At 39.4% G+C, this 12,817-nt stretch overlaps 1 protein-coding gene across 1 annotated transcript in view; it reads left to right on the forward strand.

Annotated features, from left to right (window-relative positions):
* Positions 1-12,317, forward strand: part of LOC139942089 (ras-like protein family member 12) — a 32,140-nt gene extending 19,823 nt beyond the window's left edge. The window contains exons 3-5 of the mRNA XM_071938780.1: positions 7,050-7,123; positions 8,543-8,733; positions 9,635-12,317. Coding sequence (XP_071794881.1) covers positions 7,050-7,123; positions 8,543-8,733; positions 9,635-9,953 — 584 coding nt within the window. The 3' untranslated portion in view covers positions 9,954-12,317. The remainder of the gene's footprint in view (positions 1-7,049; positions 7,124-8,542; positions 8,734-9,634) is intronic.
* The last annotated feature ends 500 nt before the right edge of the window (positions 12,318-12,817 follow it).

A 12,817-nucleotide genomic window follows, 5' to 3' on the forward strand; every position in this document is an offset into this window, starting at 1 on the left:
TCATCCTCTGTTGTTTGTCAAATTCGCGTCTTTGCGCCGGCCATTCCCTTTGAATATCGTCGGCACTTTCCGAGCGCGGTGTCCTCCAAAAGGCAGCACAATTTAGAATGGGAGTCAAGATGGCTTATTAACGCACGGTCGGTTCACTTTGGTTCTTTTCGAACCTACCTGTTATTACAACGCGTGTGGCATTCTTGTAAATATATCGTCTGTATCTAACCGACTATTTCTGGTGTTCTTTTCACGGTTTAACGAGTTTTTTTCCCTTAAAAGAATGGTGCTAGATCAAAACTTGGGCGTGCCAAGCTTTCCGGGATGATGTAGCATGCTGTCGTTGCGGGCGTGTGTCTCCGGTGCTCTGCTGTACCTCCCTATACCGCCGCGAATAAATCTTCGAGACCTCTTTTGTTATCCACGAGTGCTTTTTCGCCTGGCAACCCAAAACCCTCTTCTGGCTTTCAGATGAACCTTCTTCGTAACTCCCGCTCCTCAAATACTTTATTATGTGATTCACTTTTTTCGCAATACTGTCGCAGACGTTCCACTCGTTCACCACACGATTTACTTGTAGACGCCGCCATGACAGCTACGAAACAGTCAGTCGACTAAGCACGGCACTAAAGTCGACTAATTTCGCTTGCTGTGATGTGCGAAGGCGTTACATGTCGTAATACTACCGTATTTGGTAATCCGGATCTCTGAGTACCCCGGACATCTGAGCCCGCCACATCGGCATCATGCACAAACATGACGATTAACTAGTGTAGGCCTACTGTATCAATGATAGAACACAGTGCACATCAACATTCTCTGTGTATGGGACGCAGTTGTCAAAACGTTCGATCAATTCCGTCTGCTTTTCTCAAAAGAGAAAAGCAGGTGGCTAATTTTCGGGCACCAGAGTAAAAACTACTTTTAGGTTGGCAGAAAAGGAGAAAATGAAATAGTCAAAATCGTTCAATTTACTTTAATTTATTCTATTCTGATAGCGAAAAGGCAGGTGGCCACTTTCGTCCGCCACCGTAAAGAGGAATAAGCAAAATATGCTTTTCTGAAAGCAGAAAAATTGAAAAATTGTTTTCAGGTATAGCAGAAAAAGTAGAAAAGTTGAAAAATTCATTGAAAAACGACACTCAGTCTTACTTTTAGCTTTTCTGATATTAGATAAGCAGATGGCCACTTTTCGTCCTTTTAACTCTGCGGTGGTGAGAAGCAATAACAATCAACTGTTTGCAATAATTAAAAGGGTGCGCACAATGTAGGCTGTATTAAAGGCGAAACCAAACGTTTATATATACAGTTGAACGATGTGGGAAGATGGTTAAGACGGGAAAACTTGAAATACTGTTGCTTAATAGTGTTTGAGAAAGTGAGTAGAACGTTTGGTTTGAATCTCGCTTAACCAAAACTCGGTATAAAATAGTGTACATTGGGGTTTGCTCACTATTTTCCCGTGACTTTAAAATGTTCCAATTGTATAAATACAATGAGAAGTATAATCGATGACACCATCGTGTTTACTTGGTGAAAGGAAGTTGGCGTCTTTATTTGACCTTATGAATGATACACCCATGATCCTATAAAGGTTTTGGATTAACTTTAGACAGTAGCCTCGTTTAGGAGGAATGTTCCCCCATTCAGTTGAGTTCTTCATCCAATGATGTAAACTCAATGGAGTGAAAATCAACAATTGCTGAGTATGCCATGATCAGGATAACCTCAACACCAAGGCCTATGTTTTAGCACGGTTTAAGAATCACCTTGGAACAAGAATGCATTGTCATCGTGAATGGGTTCTTGTTATCTATCATCAGCAAAACCTCTACATACCTGATTGTACCCCCACCATGATTTTTGTATTGATTCGTTTTGAAATTAAACACAAATCAATCATCTGATTGTGGTGTCTTGTTTTGTTTTTTTAATAAGGAAGAAACCGTTATATCTCTTACTTCAAATCATACGTGTTGTAATCAGATGTTTCCACGGGGGTGGGGCGGCGGCGGAAATGACAACTTTGGGGGAAATTTATGCGCATTAAAAAAAAAATCGTATTGAGGGAGGTAAGAGTGGGGCGCCGGCAGGTTTTTTGGCGGGTGCAGGGAAGGTGGGCGAGGGCTCTGCACTTTGCAAAAACATTGTCACTGATCAGCGAATCTCTCCTTCTCGTCCATATACATAAAATACAGCTGACCTATAGAATGGCTTGGGTCGTGGGTTCGAATCCCACCCATGTAGTATGACTGTTTAACTACCCACATGACTGGAAAAGTACAGTACACAGGGCGTATCTCACAACGGGGTATAAGTGAAGAGCAAGAATAATATTCGTCATCCTTGACGTAAATTAAGATACTTTATTAAATTCTGCCATATTAATATTTTAATAAGCGGAGCAAGAAAGCTTGTTGAGCAAAAATTGTCTGCCTGCCAACATCAGGATTACGTGCTCCTCATCAGCAAGAGTACGTCTGAACTGCGGCTGGGGTTTATTACACCTTTAAATAAAAGTAACTGAATTATCGTATAATTTCCAGTCAATTTAGTTCTAATGAAACCCTCGAGGGTGTGGAAGCAAAATTTAATTTGAATAAAAAAAATGCCAAAACGAGGTGCGGTTTTTTTAGCCGTGACAGGTGCCGACCGTGACAACGATCCGGGCCTTGCATGCCCTTAAAGGCACTGGACACTATATCACTCAAAATAATTGTTAGCATACAATCTTATATACTTGATAACGAGCAATGGAGAGCTGTTGGTAGTAAACAACATTGTGATAAACGACTCCCTCTGAAGTAACCTAGTTTGTTGAGAAAGAAGTAATTTCTAACTGCAATATTAAAAGACTTCAGGCCTTAAGTATTTTTGTAGGCATCTGAAAGCACACACATTTGTGTAACACGTGTGTTTAATTTCATTCTTCTCTTGCAACTTCATGAGTTCGATTCATTTTGCAGTTCGTTCATTGTTCTTTCAAATTGTACTGATCGAAGTGCAAAAAAATAAGTGTCTATCTGCGTTGATTTGTTCCCGTTCATTCTTATTTTGAAGCCGCGTGCCTGGTTTCAATTTATCCCCGATTATAAAATTAGAAATGACGTTTTAATTTCCATGTTCATTTCGCTGAGCGGCGCATGCCCCGGGCTGTTTACAATCAACCTACGCTGCGTGAAACGCTATAGCTCGCGGTAAGACGAAATGTGTTACTCGAGTTTTTGTGTGTACTGTCTGAAGGGTGTATCAATTATGAGATATGGCAGGTTTTAAATCAACTGACCGCTCAAGCAGCTCATCGTTAGATGACTAATATGTTTTCAAGAATAAAAATATTGCTAAAAAAAGTGCGGTATGAAGCGACTATTTTTTACATGTTTTTGTATGTTGCGCTTACCAGTGCCTGTGTAGTCTTGCCCCAAGACGATATTACTCGATATGGATAGTGTACTTCGCTCAGTTCGCTAAAGCGCGCCCCCTTTGACTGGTTTTGGGGGGCAAGACTAGTCTTCCTGTGTGGACATAATCGCCCCTGATTTTCGGTGAACTTCAAAAACGCATCAACCTTTTCAAATGAAATTTCAAGTTGATTTTATTGTTAGGCTTTATATCGATAGTTAGGCCTGTATAGGGTTAAAATAATTAAACTGAAAATAATTTAACTGTTAAAAAAACAAAGTTATACACTACAGCCCCTTTAAGCACTCCTAAATCTTAAAGAAAACTGTTTCCATTTAAAAAGATACCAGGGTAACTATAGTGGGGTCTTGTTAGTTTTTAATTTCCATGTAGCCCTTTTTGTAGCTTCGGGTTGTCAGCAGCCGTGAAGTATGAAATAAACCACATACGAGACGATTCCCTGGTGTGTACAGTTAGACTATGACCCAACTAGAAAGCGTAACACCACCGCAGTTGAAAGCCCGGTGTTTTTAATCATTGCTGGGACAAGCTGACAGATGAAATAATAGTCAAGTATGGTATTAATTTTTAACAGCAAAGTTGCAGACAGTTCGTCTGCGGTTAAAAATGCATAGAAGTTTGTCCTTCTGACTTTTCAGAAGGTATTCGTTAAAGGCACTTTTGGTAATTACTCAAAATAGTTGTCAGCATTAAAAACTTACTTGGTAATGAGCAATGAAGAGCTGCTGAACTCTTTTTCAGGCATCTAAAAGCACACATCACAAATGTGCAACAAGAGTCTTTTTTATTTCATTGTTTTTTTGCAACTTCGATGACCAATTGAGCCAAAATTTTCACTTTTTGTTGTATGCATAATAATAATAATAATATGTCGAGATATACACCAATATTGAGAATACTGGTCTTTGGAAATTACAAAAAAAACGTAACAATTCTGCAATTTTGTTCTCCTTTTCACAAGATTTTCCCTTTTAAAATTCTGTATTGGAATTCTTCGTTGTCTGATGTAACCTTGTTCACTATTTTTCCAATTTCGTCAGAGCGAAAGTTCAAATTATCTGGTGGTTTAACTTTGTCTTGCTACGACAAGTTGCAACGACCGTGGACCTATGCTGAAAGTTATGCTCGTTTTCATAAGCAACAATGAAACATACATTTTTCGTTTCAAATCGAAGAAACAGAGCCCAAAGAGTTTTATACTTGGTTGTGCCTGCAAGCTATAGTTTTTTTAATGTTATTTTGTTGTATTGCCTCGGTCCTTAACGGTGAATTTGTTGCTTTAATTAATTCTTATAAGTGAATTGGAAACAGTAGCTATTGTACGATCTTGTGTGATCAACCCTTTTCTGCTTCCAGTCGTAATTCAACACTCCCATACCATCAGTCCCTATTGTTGGTATCATATCGTAGACTATGGTTACACTGTTGTTTTGATAACACTCCGTAGCAATTGCAACTTATCGTTGAAGTGTGGTCGAGAAAAGGTCGAGTTGGCTGCCTCGTGCAATGTTCTTATCTTGCCTGGCAGGGCGTAGTGTTCGTGCACTTAAATTCCAATGATATCAACACATCTTATTTAGTCTACTGGCTCCCACTGCATGCCTAATTCTTTCGATCAAAGCCCTGCCTTGTTAATGCAGTTTAAAGGGATTGGAATGAGACGTTCTTGGAAGTATTCAAATTTATTTTGTTTTTCTGAGACTTGTCAAGAATTAATCGGTAAAATTATTGTCGACATTGGCGTTCTTTTAGTCGAACAAAAAGTTTGTAGCAATATGCGGTTCAGTCTACGTGAAAGTGCAGGTTTGCAGTATCGGTATTGTGTTTTAAATTCAATAAGGTCTTTGACATTATTCATCCAGTCTTTATGTTCTCAAAGAGGGTTGTAGTTTCAGCAGAAATGTTAGTCAAGCTGTTTGTTACTCGCACCAAATCAATTGTACGGTAGCAGTTTAGTTGGTGTATAATTGTATGTATTGCACTGCACATGGCTGGATCTTCCCTTTAGTTTACGCGGGAAACTTTATCAAGCAAGACGCAGTTTCTGGTTTCTTTCATCGACCAGGAATTCCGTTGGCCACTTCTTCAGTTTCGCTGATAAGACATACCGTGGGGATGATATTAAACCTTAAACCTTAGATATGTGGGAAATGTCTACAATTCGGGATAACGCTGAGCCATTTAATGTCAATCAATCATCAATGGACGCCATGGCAACCATGACGATTCGAAGTTTGGTTTAGAAAATTCATATCAACAGCAGAGGGCGCTGTCATGGTTTCCCAGGCTGTGTTTGAGCTTAGGGTTAGGAAGTATTGTAATTGTATTGGTAATTTGAGTTTAAAAAGGGAATTGCCCAATGCAGTTTTTAGCAAGCCAGTTGAAATCTAGGCCTGTTTCTTTTTAACAAAATGAATACAATTTATACAAATGATTTAGCAATGAATTAAATAGGGACACTTTCAAAACTAATGTAATGTTTAAAACAAAATTGTTAATTGGTTGCTGCTTAAATTACAATTATGAAAAAGCCAAATGGTAAAGATTCAAAGAGTTCTGTGAAAATGTCTTTCTGGAAAAGATCGTTTGAAGGAAAATTTATTAAGAAGTCAACCAATGAAGAAGGCTTCAATCCCTAGAAAATTGGTTTACTGTAAATCAGTGATATAAGAAGATCAGACCCCCCCCCCCCCAAGTTACAATGCGAAGGGCCTAGATGTTGTAACGCATTTAGGGTTTCTTTCATCTGTGATTCTAGGAATGTTTATCCATCATAAGGGATTTTTCTTTTTTGGACATATTATTAAAAAGTGTCCAAATTGTGATTTATGTCACTATTGTTTTCCAAGTAACCAGTTTCCCATTGTCTGTGGCCAGACCGATTGCAAGGCCGCTATAGCATCTGGACTATGCAGCAAGTAGTAAATCACAGCTACAACATTGTATGCCCAGGCAGTGTGAATCGCCCAGCAAATTTCTGTTTGGAAAATCAGTAGATTGTAAAAAACAATTCAGTTGTGGTTATTGGTGTAAACAACTCTGGTTTATTCTCTTTTTATGTATTCATCTTCCTTCAGAGGACAATAAAGATTGAGTCATTTAAAGAGGTTGAACCTCCTGTGAAGTTTTCACATCTTTCACCATTCACCTGAATACAAAAGGTGGGGGGGACTTTCATAAATACGAAACAATAATGCTTACCAAACAAATGTTACCAATGTTACCAATAATGTTTGTGCTGTCTGTTTATGATGCCTTATATTTTTTTTGTCTGTCTGTCAATCCATAGTAAGCTGGAACAAAAGCTGCTGCTTCACCCTGTGCCTATTTATTGCCATTTAAAGTTCACTTTTGTATCAATTTTATGTAAAATATACATGTCAAATCTGTCAATTTGATTTTATAACATATTATTATGTGATTAATGGCATCATTGAAATCAACATAAAAATATGTATAATCTCTTACTGGTATCTGCAACTGCGTACTATCAAGGTGATCTTAAAAACCTGCGGATTGTAAAACAGTTTTGTGTTGTGTTGCCAGTCTTTTAAAAAGAGGGTTGTATTGTAATAACTTTCATAAAGAGGGTTGTATTGTAATAACTTTCATTCATTTGTTATCTTTTTGTTCAGAGGACACATACTCCAAAGAAGATGTGATAGACAACCAAACGATGCTGGTACGGCTCATGGATACTGCTCATGGGGTAAGTGCATCCCTCCTGGCTGGCAATCTTTTTTAGGTTCTTAGGTTTCCAACAGACCAACACCCCTCCCCTGCCTACCAAACTTGGCTTACTGAGGTTTCCAACAGACCAACACCCCTCCTCTGCCTACCAAACTTGTTGGCTTACTGAGGTTTCCAACAGACCACACCCCTCCCCCGCCTACCAAACTTGTTGGCTTACTGAGGTTTCCAACAGACCAACATCCCTCCCCCTGCCTACCAAACTTGGGGGCTTACTGAGGTTTCCAACAGACCAACACCCCTGTCCCTGCCTACCAAACTTGTTGGCTTTCTGAGGTTTCCAACAGACCAACACCCCTCTCCCTGGCTACCAAACTTGTTGGCTTACTGAGGTTTCCAACAGACCAACACCCCTCCCCCTGCCTACCAAACTTGTTGGCTTACTGAGGTTTCCAACAGACCAACACCCCTCCCCCTGCCTACCAAACTTGTTGGCTTACTGAGGTTTCCAACAGACCAACACCCCTCCCCCTGCCTACCAAACTTGGCTTACTGAGGTTTCCAACAGACCAACACCCCTCCTCTGCCTACCAAACTTGTTGGCTTACTGAGGTTTCCAACAGACCAACACCCCTCCTCTGCCTACCAAACTTGTTGGCTTACTGAGGTTTCCACCGGACCAACACCCCTCCCCCTGCCTACCAAACTTGTTGGCTTACTGGGGATCCATGCAGAACCTTCCTGCATTATTTTGTGCAGTTACTGGGGTTATACTCCCTCGACTCAATGCCATCATGGATCTGAAGACAGTCATAATTCTGTCCAAGTTGTGTTGCTGGCTTATTTATTGCTTCCCAAAGTTACATTGCAATAAAATCCAGTTCACATTTCAAACCAAAAAGACCATGTTGAAAGATAGAGGTCCTTCAGATTTCAGCAGGTCCAGTAAAAAGCTGGTAGACTTTCATTCATACTGACTTGTCCTGCGGGCTATGTCACTGAAAAGCTGGTAGACTTTCATTCATACTGACTTGTCCTGCGGGCTATGTCACTGAAAAGCTGGTAGACTTTCATTCATACTGACTTGTCCTGCAGGCTATGTCACTGAAAAACACCAATGGGAACAACTGGTAATTTTACCGCATAATTTAAGTCAAAGTATAGCTTTGTTTTTGGAACCTTTTGATTGTTTTAATCCTTCATCAATTTATATATATACAATACAACTAACCTGTGAAAATTTAATTTCTAGGTGGTCCTGTATTGGGGACATAAAAATTTAGTTCTTGTTGGATAACTATACATTTACTTCAAAGTAAAATGTTTCTCCAAATCCTTTATACACTATTTAAAAAAAAAGTTTTTTTTCACCATTAATTTTAAGAGTGATTAACAAACAAATACCTTTCCGTTTAAAAACCCTCTTATTTCCTCATAGGATGCGGAAAATCTTGAGCGTTACATCCAGTGGGCAGACGGCTTAATGGTGGTTTACAGCATCACAAGTAAACACAGCTTTAACTATGCCAAGAACCTTCTCCTAGAAATCTCAGAGTTACAGAAGTCGAGAGAGACCCATGAAGCGCCGGTAATCCTTGTGGGAAATAAGAATGAGATGGAGAGATATCGGTAAATATGCTGCAATAGAGGGCAGTATTTATGGGAAGACACAATAGACCTTATCGCAAATACTCAGTACACACGCTGTAGGCATTGAATGAGGTGCATGCGGGTCTAGCTAGAGCTCAAGTTTTATCCCTAACTAGACAAGCATGCACTCATTGACAATAGCTATCGCTTGCACAATGTGTATTTGCGAAAAGGTCTATTAGTGGTGCGGCAAAGCTAACCTATCGTGCATTTTGTGATAAAAACATCAAATTTAGCACATATGTAGAGAGTAGTATTCTGAACAAAACTGGATATTGGGATTTGTGTAATAGACTGTGCAACTTTTGCCCACATTCAAAATTTTTGCACCCATTGAAGAATGCAGTTTTGTTTGCCCGACTTTTATCTGGTTTCAGCCTTTTATTGTTTCACTCATGTAAAAAATATAGAAATGGTTACACACCTGTACTGACCCCTCCGTAATTACTAATCCTAACCATAAACCTAAACCTCTAGATTTAGTTTGAAGCAAGCTAGCTAAATCAGTGAGACAGGAACCAGACTTGACAAGGTTCAAAGGCACATTTATCTTCATAAAAATATTGTTCAAGTTTAAAGACTAGTCTTGTCCTCATTTTCAGCAGCAAAAAGCAAAGTAAAAATGAGGACACGTTGGTGTCTGTTGAAATCAACAGTTTAGCAAAGCAAAAGTTACACTGTAAAAGTATCTTGATAACATGACATTTTTTTCAATATTAATAATTTTGTTACCGTTTTCTTTTAACTTAGCAGCAAAATAAAGTAAACAACGAAGACTCTTTGATGTGTGGAGATCAACCTTTTAACAGAGCAAAATAAGTCACACTTAGTTTAAAAGTAGCTCGATACAATGACATTTTTCTTTTGTTTTTGTTAACAGGCAAGTCAGCAAGTTAGATGGGAGTTCACTGGCCACACAGTACGCATGCTCATACCATGAAGTATCAGCAGCAGGAGAATTTAAAGATGTAGAAAACGTCTTTCATGAAACTGTACGCGAGATTCGGCGAGAAGCCGACAGACATGTACCCCTTAAGCCGTTATTTATTAGTGAAGAGAAGACCATCCCACCATCTCCACCCTCCTCAAGGAAAGACAGAGATCGTGCCAAATCTCCCCAGCCTAAGGCGCCCCGAGTGCTGCAAAAGAGAACTGTTTCCAGTTTTAAGTTTTTCAACAAGGGATTCAAAATATTTTGAAAAAAATTGGGCCCTGCTTTTTTGTCCTGAACCTTGCCTTGGTGTGGAGAACCAAGAATGTCACTTAACATCGGTTCTTCCAGTTTTGCTTTAAAAATGCTCTGAGATGCAATACAGTAAGGGTATGGAGAGCTTCCTTGACACCAATCCATTTGAACTACCTACAAATTGTCAGTACTGGAAATGTAAAAACCAGCTAACCAACAGATTTTCGAATGGGATTTCATCTGACAGCAGAAACAACACCAGAAGTTAAACATGATATTTCTTGCAAGGTCTTCTGGTCAGCAAGATGTAAGCATGCACCACTGGATGAGGCCCCAGTTTACACAAGACTTAAAAAGGCAGAGCTTTGGTCCTGTATGAGCGGACTCAGTGTTTGTTTTCTCTACCAACACAAGGCGTCTGTGATTGCCAAGCTATGATTGCAGTCAACCTTGAATCAGCGGGGGAGTTCGGTCATGCACACCTGACGACTTCTCTTAATGTGGCAGGTGTCAATATCTTGGGATCAGACTCTTTCAAAAAGTCCATTCCTAGACCCTAGAAAAACAATTAAAGATAAACGACACCTCACTTGGTATTGGAACAGTAACACTTTGCTACAAAGCATTCAGTGCCCATTCACCACATTATTCCAGGTCTTCTGAATTTCCTCCCTTTGAAAAACTCAAACACTTTTGATCTCTGGCTGTGCTCTGTGGTCATATATGGGTTGATTGGGCCGACTCCAAAGCCCTTGCATGCCAGCAGCTTGAACAAGTTGTAGCCGCATTCTTTGCACTTCAGCTTCTCAGCCGCAAGTTAGGATGATTGTTCTCCCAAATTGTTAGTATTGCGATAAACCGCATGCCGAACAAAGATATTGACAAAATAAGGAGACTGCCAACATACATGTAGGGCCAGATAGCTAAGTTTGTAAAGCGCTATTCATATAATTTGGCAATAATAAAATCCATACAAAATACAAACATGAACACACAAAAAGCCAGGGACATATGCCTGGAATTAAAAAAGTTTACCGAAAAACTGTAGCCTGAAGGCCTTCAATTCCAATATCTCTGGCCACATCAACAAAAATATATTCTAAATCTTTATTTATGTAAACCATTGGAGGCACATTGAAGAAGCCAAGCAAAATGTCAAAGGCAGGGTTTGCAATTGTTAGTGTCTAGCAAACAGGACCAGTTAGCTTGTTATTTTACTAGTCTGTCAGCTTTTGCACTGGTCGATATTCAAGTGAAATAGGGATGCTTTCTAACACTGAACTAGTCAGCCAGACCATTTGAAGAGAATTCTGACTGGTCCTCAGGTGTTTTAACTGGCGTTTGGCCAGTGGACCACTGTTAAGGGAGAACGCTGAAAGTTTCAGGGACCAATTTCATAAAGCCTGTAAGCACACAAATTTGCTTAGCATAAATTTTTTTGCTGGGTAAAAACAGGATTACCAACCAAATTTTTATTTTTTTGCATATTGCTTGATACTGGTATTCAGCTGTTGTTTGCTTAATCCTGAAAATCACATGGAATTTGGTTGGTAATCCTGTTTTTACCAAGGAAGAAATTTCATGCTCAGCAAACTTTTGTGCTTACAGGCCTTATGAAATTGGGCCCATGTCTGTTGACCCCTGGTAGTTATGGTGATTTTCACGAGCCACGAAGTGAGGTGGTCAGATGGGCTAGCCTTTACTCGGGATCCTACACTCATTGAATTCCAGGCTGGGTATAATTATTAGCCCACTTGAGGGGCAAACATTCAAAAGGAAAATGTTGAGATGCTGTTGCTGCTTTACAAAGACAAATGGGCTTTGAGCTCATGAAATCATTTCCAAAGACTTGTAAATACATTGTACACATCTCTGAGAAAAATATTACTCAATAATTGTCATGAAGTCCATTCATGTTTTATGGTGTACAAAAATTGTTTTTTTAAGGAAAATTATACCAAACTAATATGGGACCACACAGAATGTGAGCAAAAAACACCTGCAAAACTGTAAACTGTTGAATAATTCTTACAAATCTAATAATTTATATAATTTTTTTGTAAATTAAACCTTTGCCTTTGAAGAAAATCTCAAACAGAAGAGAGATTTGAATAAGGGAATCAATGTGTGGTAAAGAGGTTTTCAACTAGTGGTTTAAACCCGCGCCGAGGCCTGGACTTGATCATTTTACCAAGAAGAAGTCGAGGTAAATTATCAAGAACCATGCCTATAATGATTCAATGATTTCTTTCACACAACACCCCTCCAGCTATGAAATGGTTAGGTCCTCAGGTAAACAACTCCTTATAAGGAGATACTGTGCGCGTCGCGCGTATCGCGTGATGTTGCACAACTGTTTCAGCCGTTGCTCTCGACCAATAGGAATGAAGAAACTGTCTTGTGCAGGTGCAAGCGTGTGTGTCACGCCCATGTTATAACACTTTTTACTGGTGTTATATCATCCGTTCAAACAACGCCTCGTGTTGCCCTCTCGACCAATCAGAATGGACAAACTGTCTTAGGTATTTATGAATGAGTAATTAACAGATATTTATTAATAAGTTATTTGACATGTGTGATAAGTACAGTCGTGGTCGGTTAATTGCTACTGTGGCTGTACCACATTAAAGTGTTATTATTAAGCAGGCTTCTCTTAGCAACAGCCTTAGCCGTTAGTAGGGATATAGCTATATGAGGCCTTTTTCCGCTATTGAGCCCTGGTTAATGCTAAAAGCTTCTAATTTCCAAAGGTGGACATCATCAAATTTCAACATGGTTCAAATCCACACTGCCCAATGCGATATCTGCTTTTTTGCTTCACATTTATTATGCTCATAAACGTGTAATTTTTTAAACCCATTTCCCGGAGAGGAGGGC

Source organism: Asterias amurensis, chromosome 9, assembly GCF_032118995.1.
Source record: "Asterias amurensis chromosome 9, ASM3211899v1".
NCBI classification, from domain to species: domain Eukaryota; kingdom Metazoa; phylum Echinodermata; class Asteroidea; order Forcipulatida; family Asteriidae; genus Asterias; species Asterias amurensis.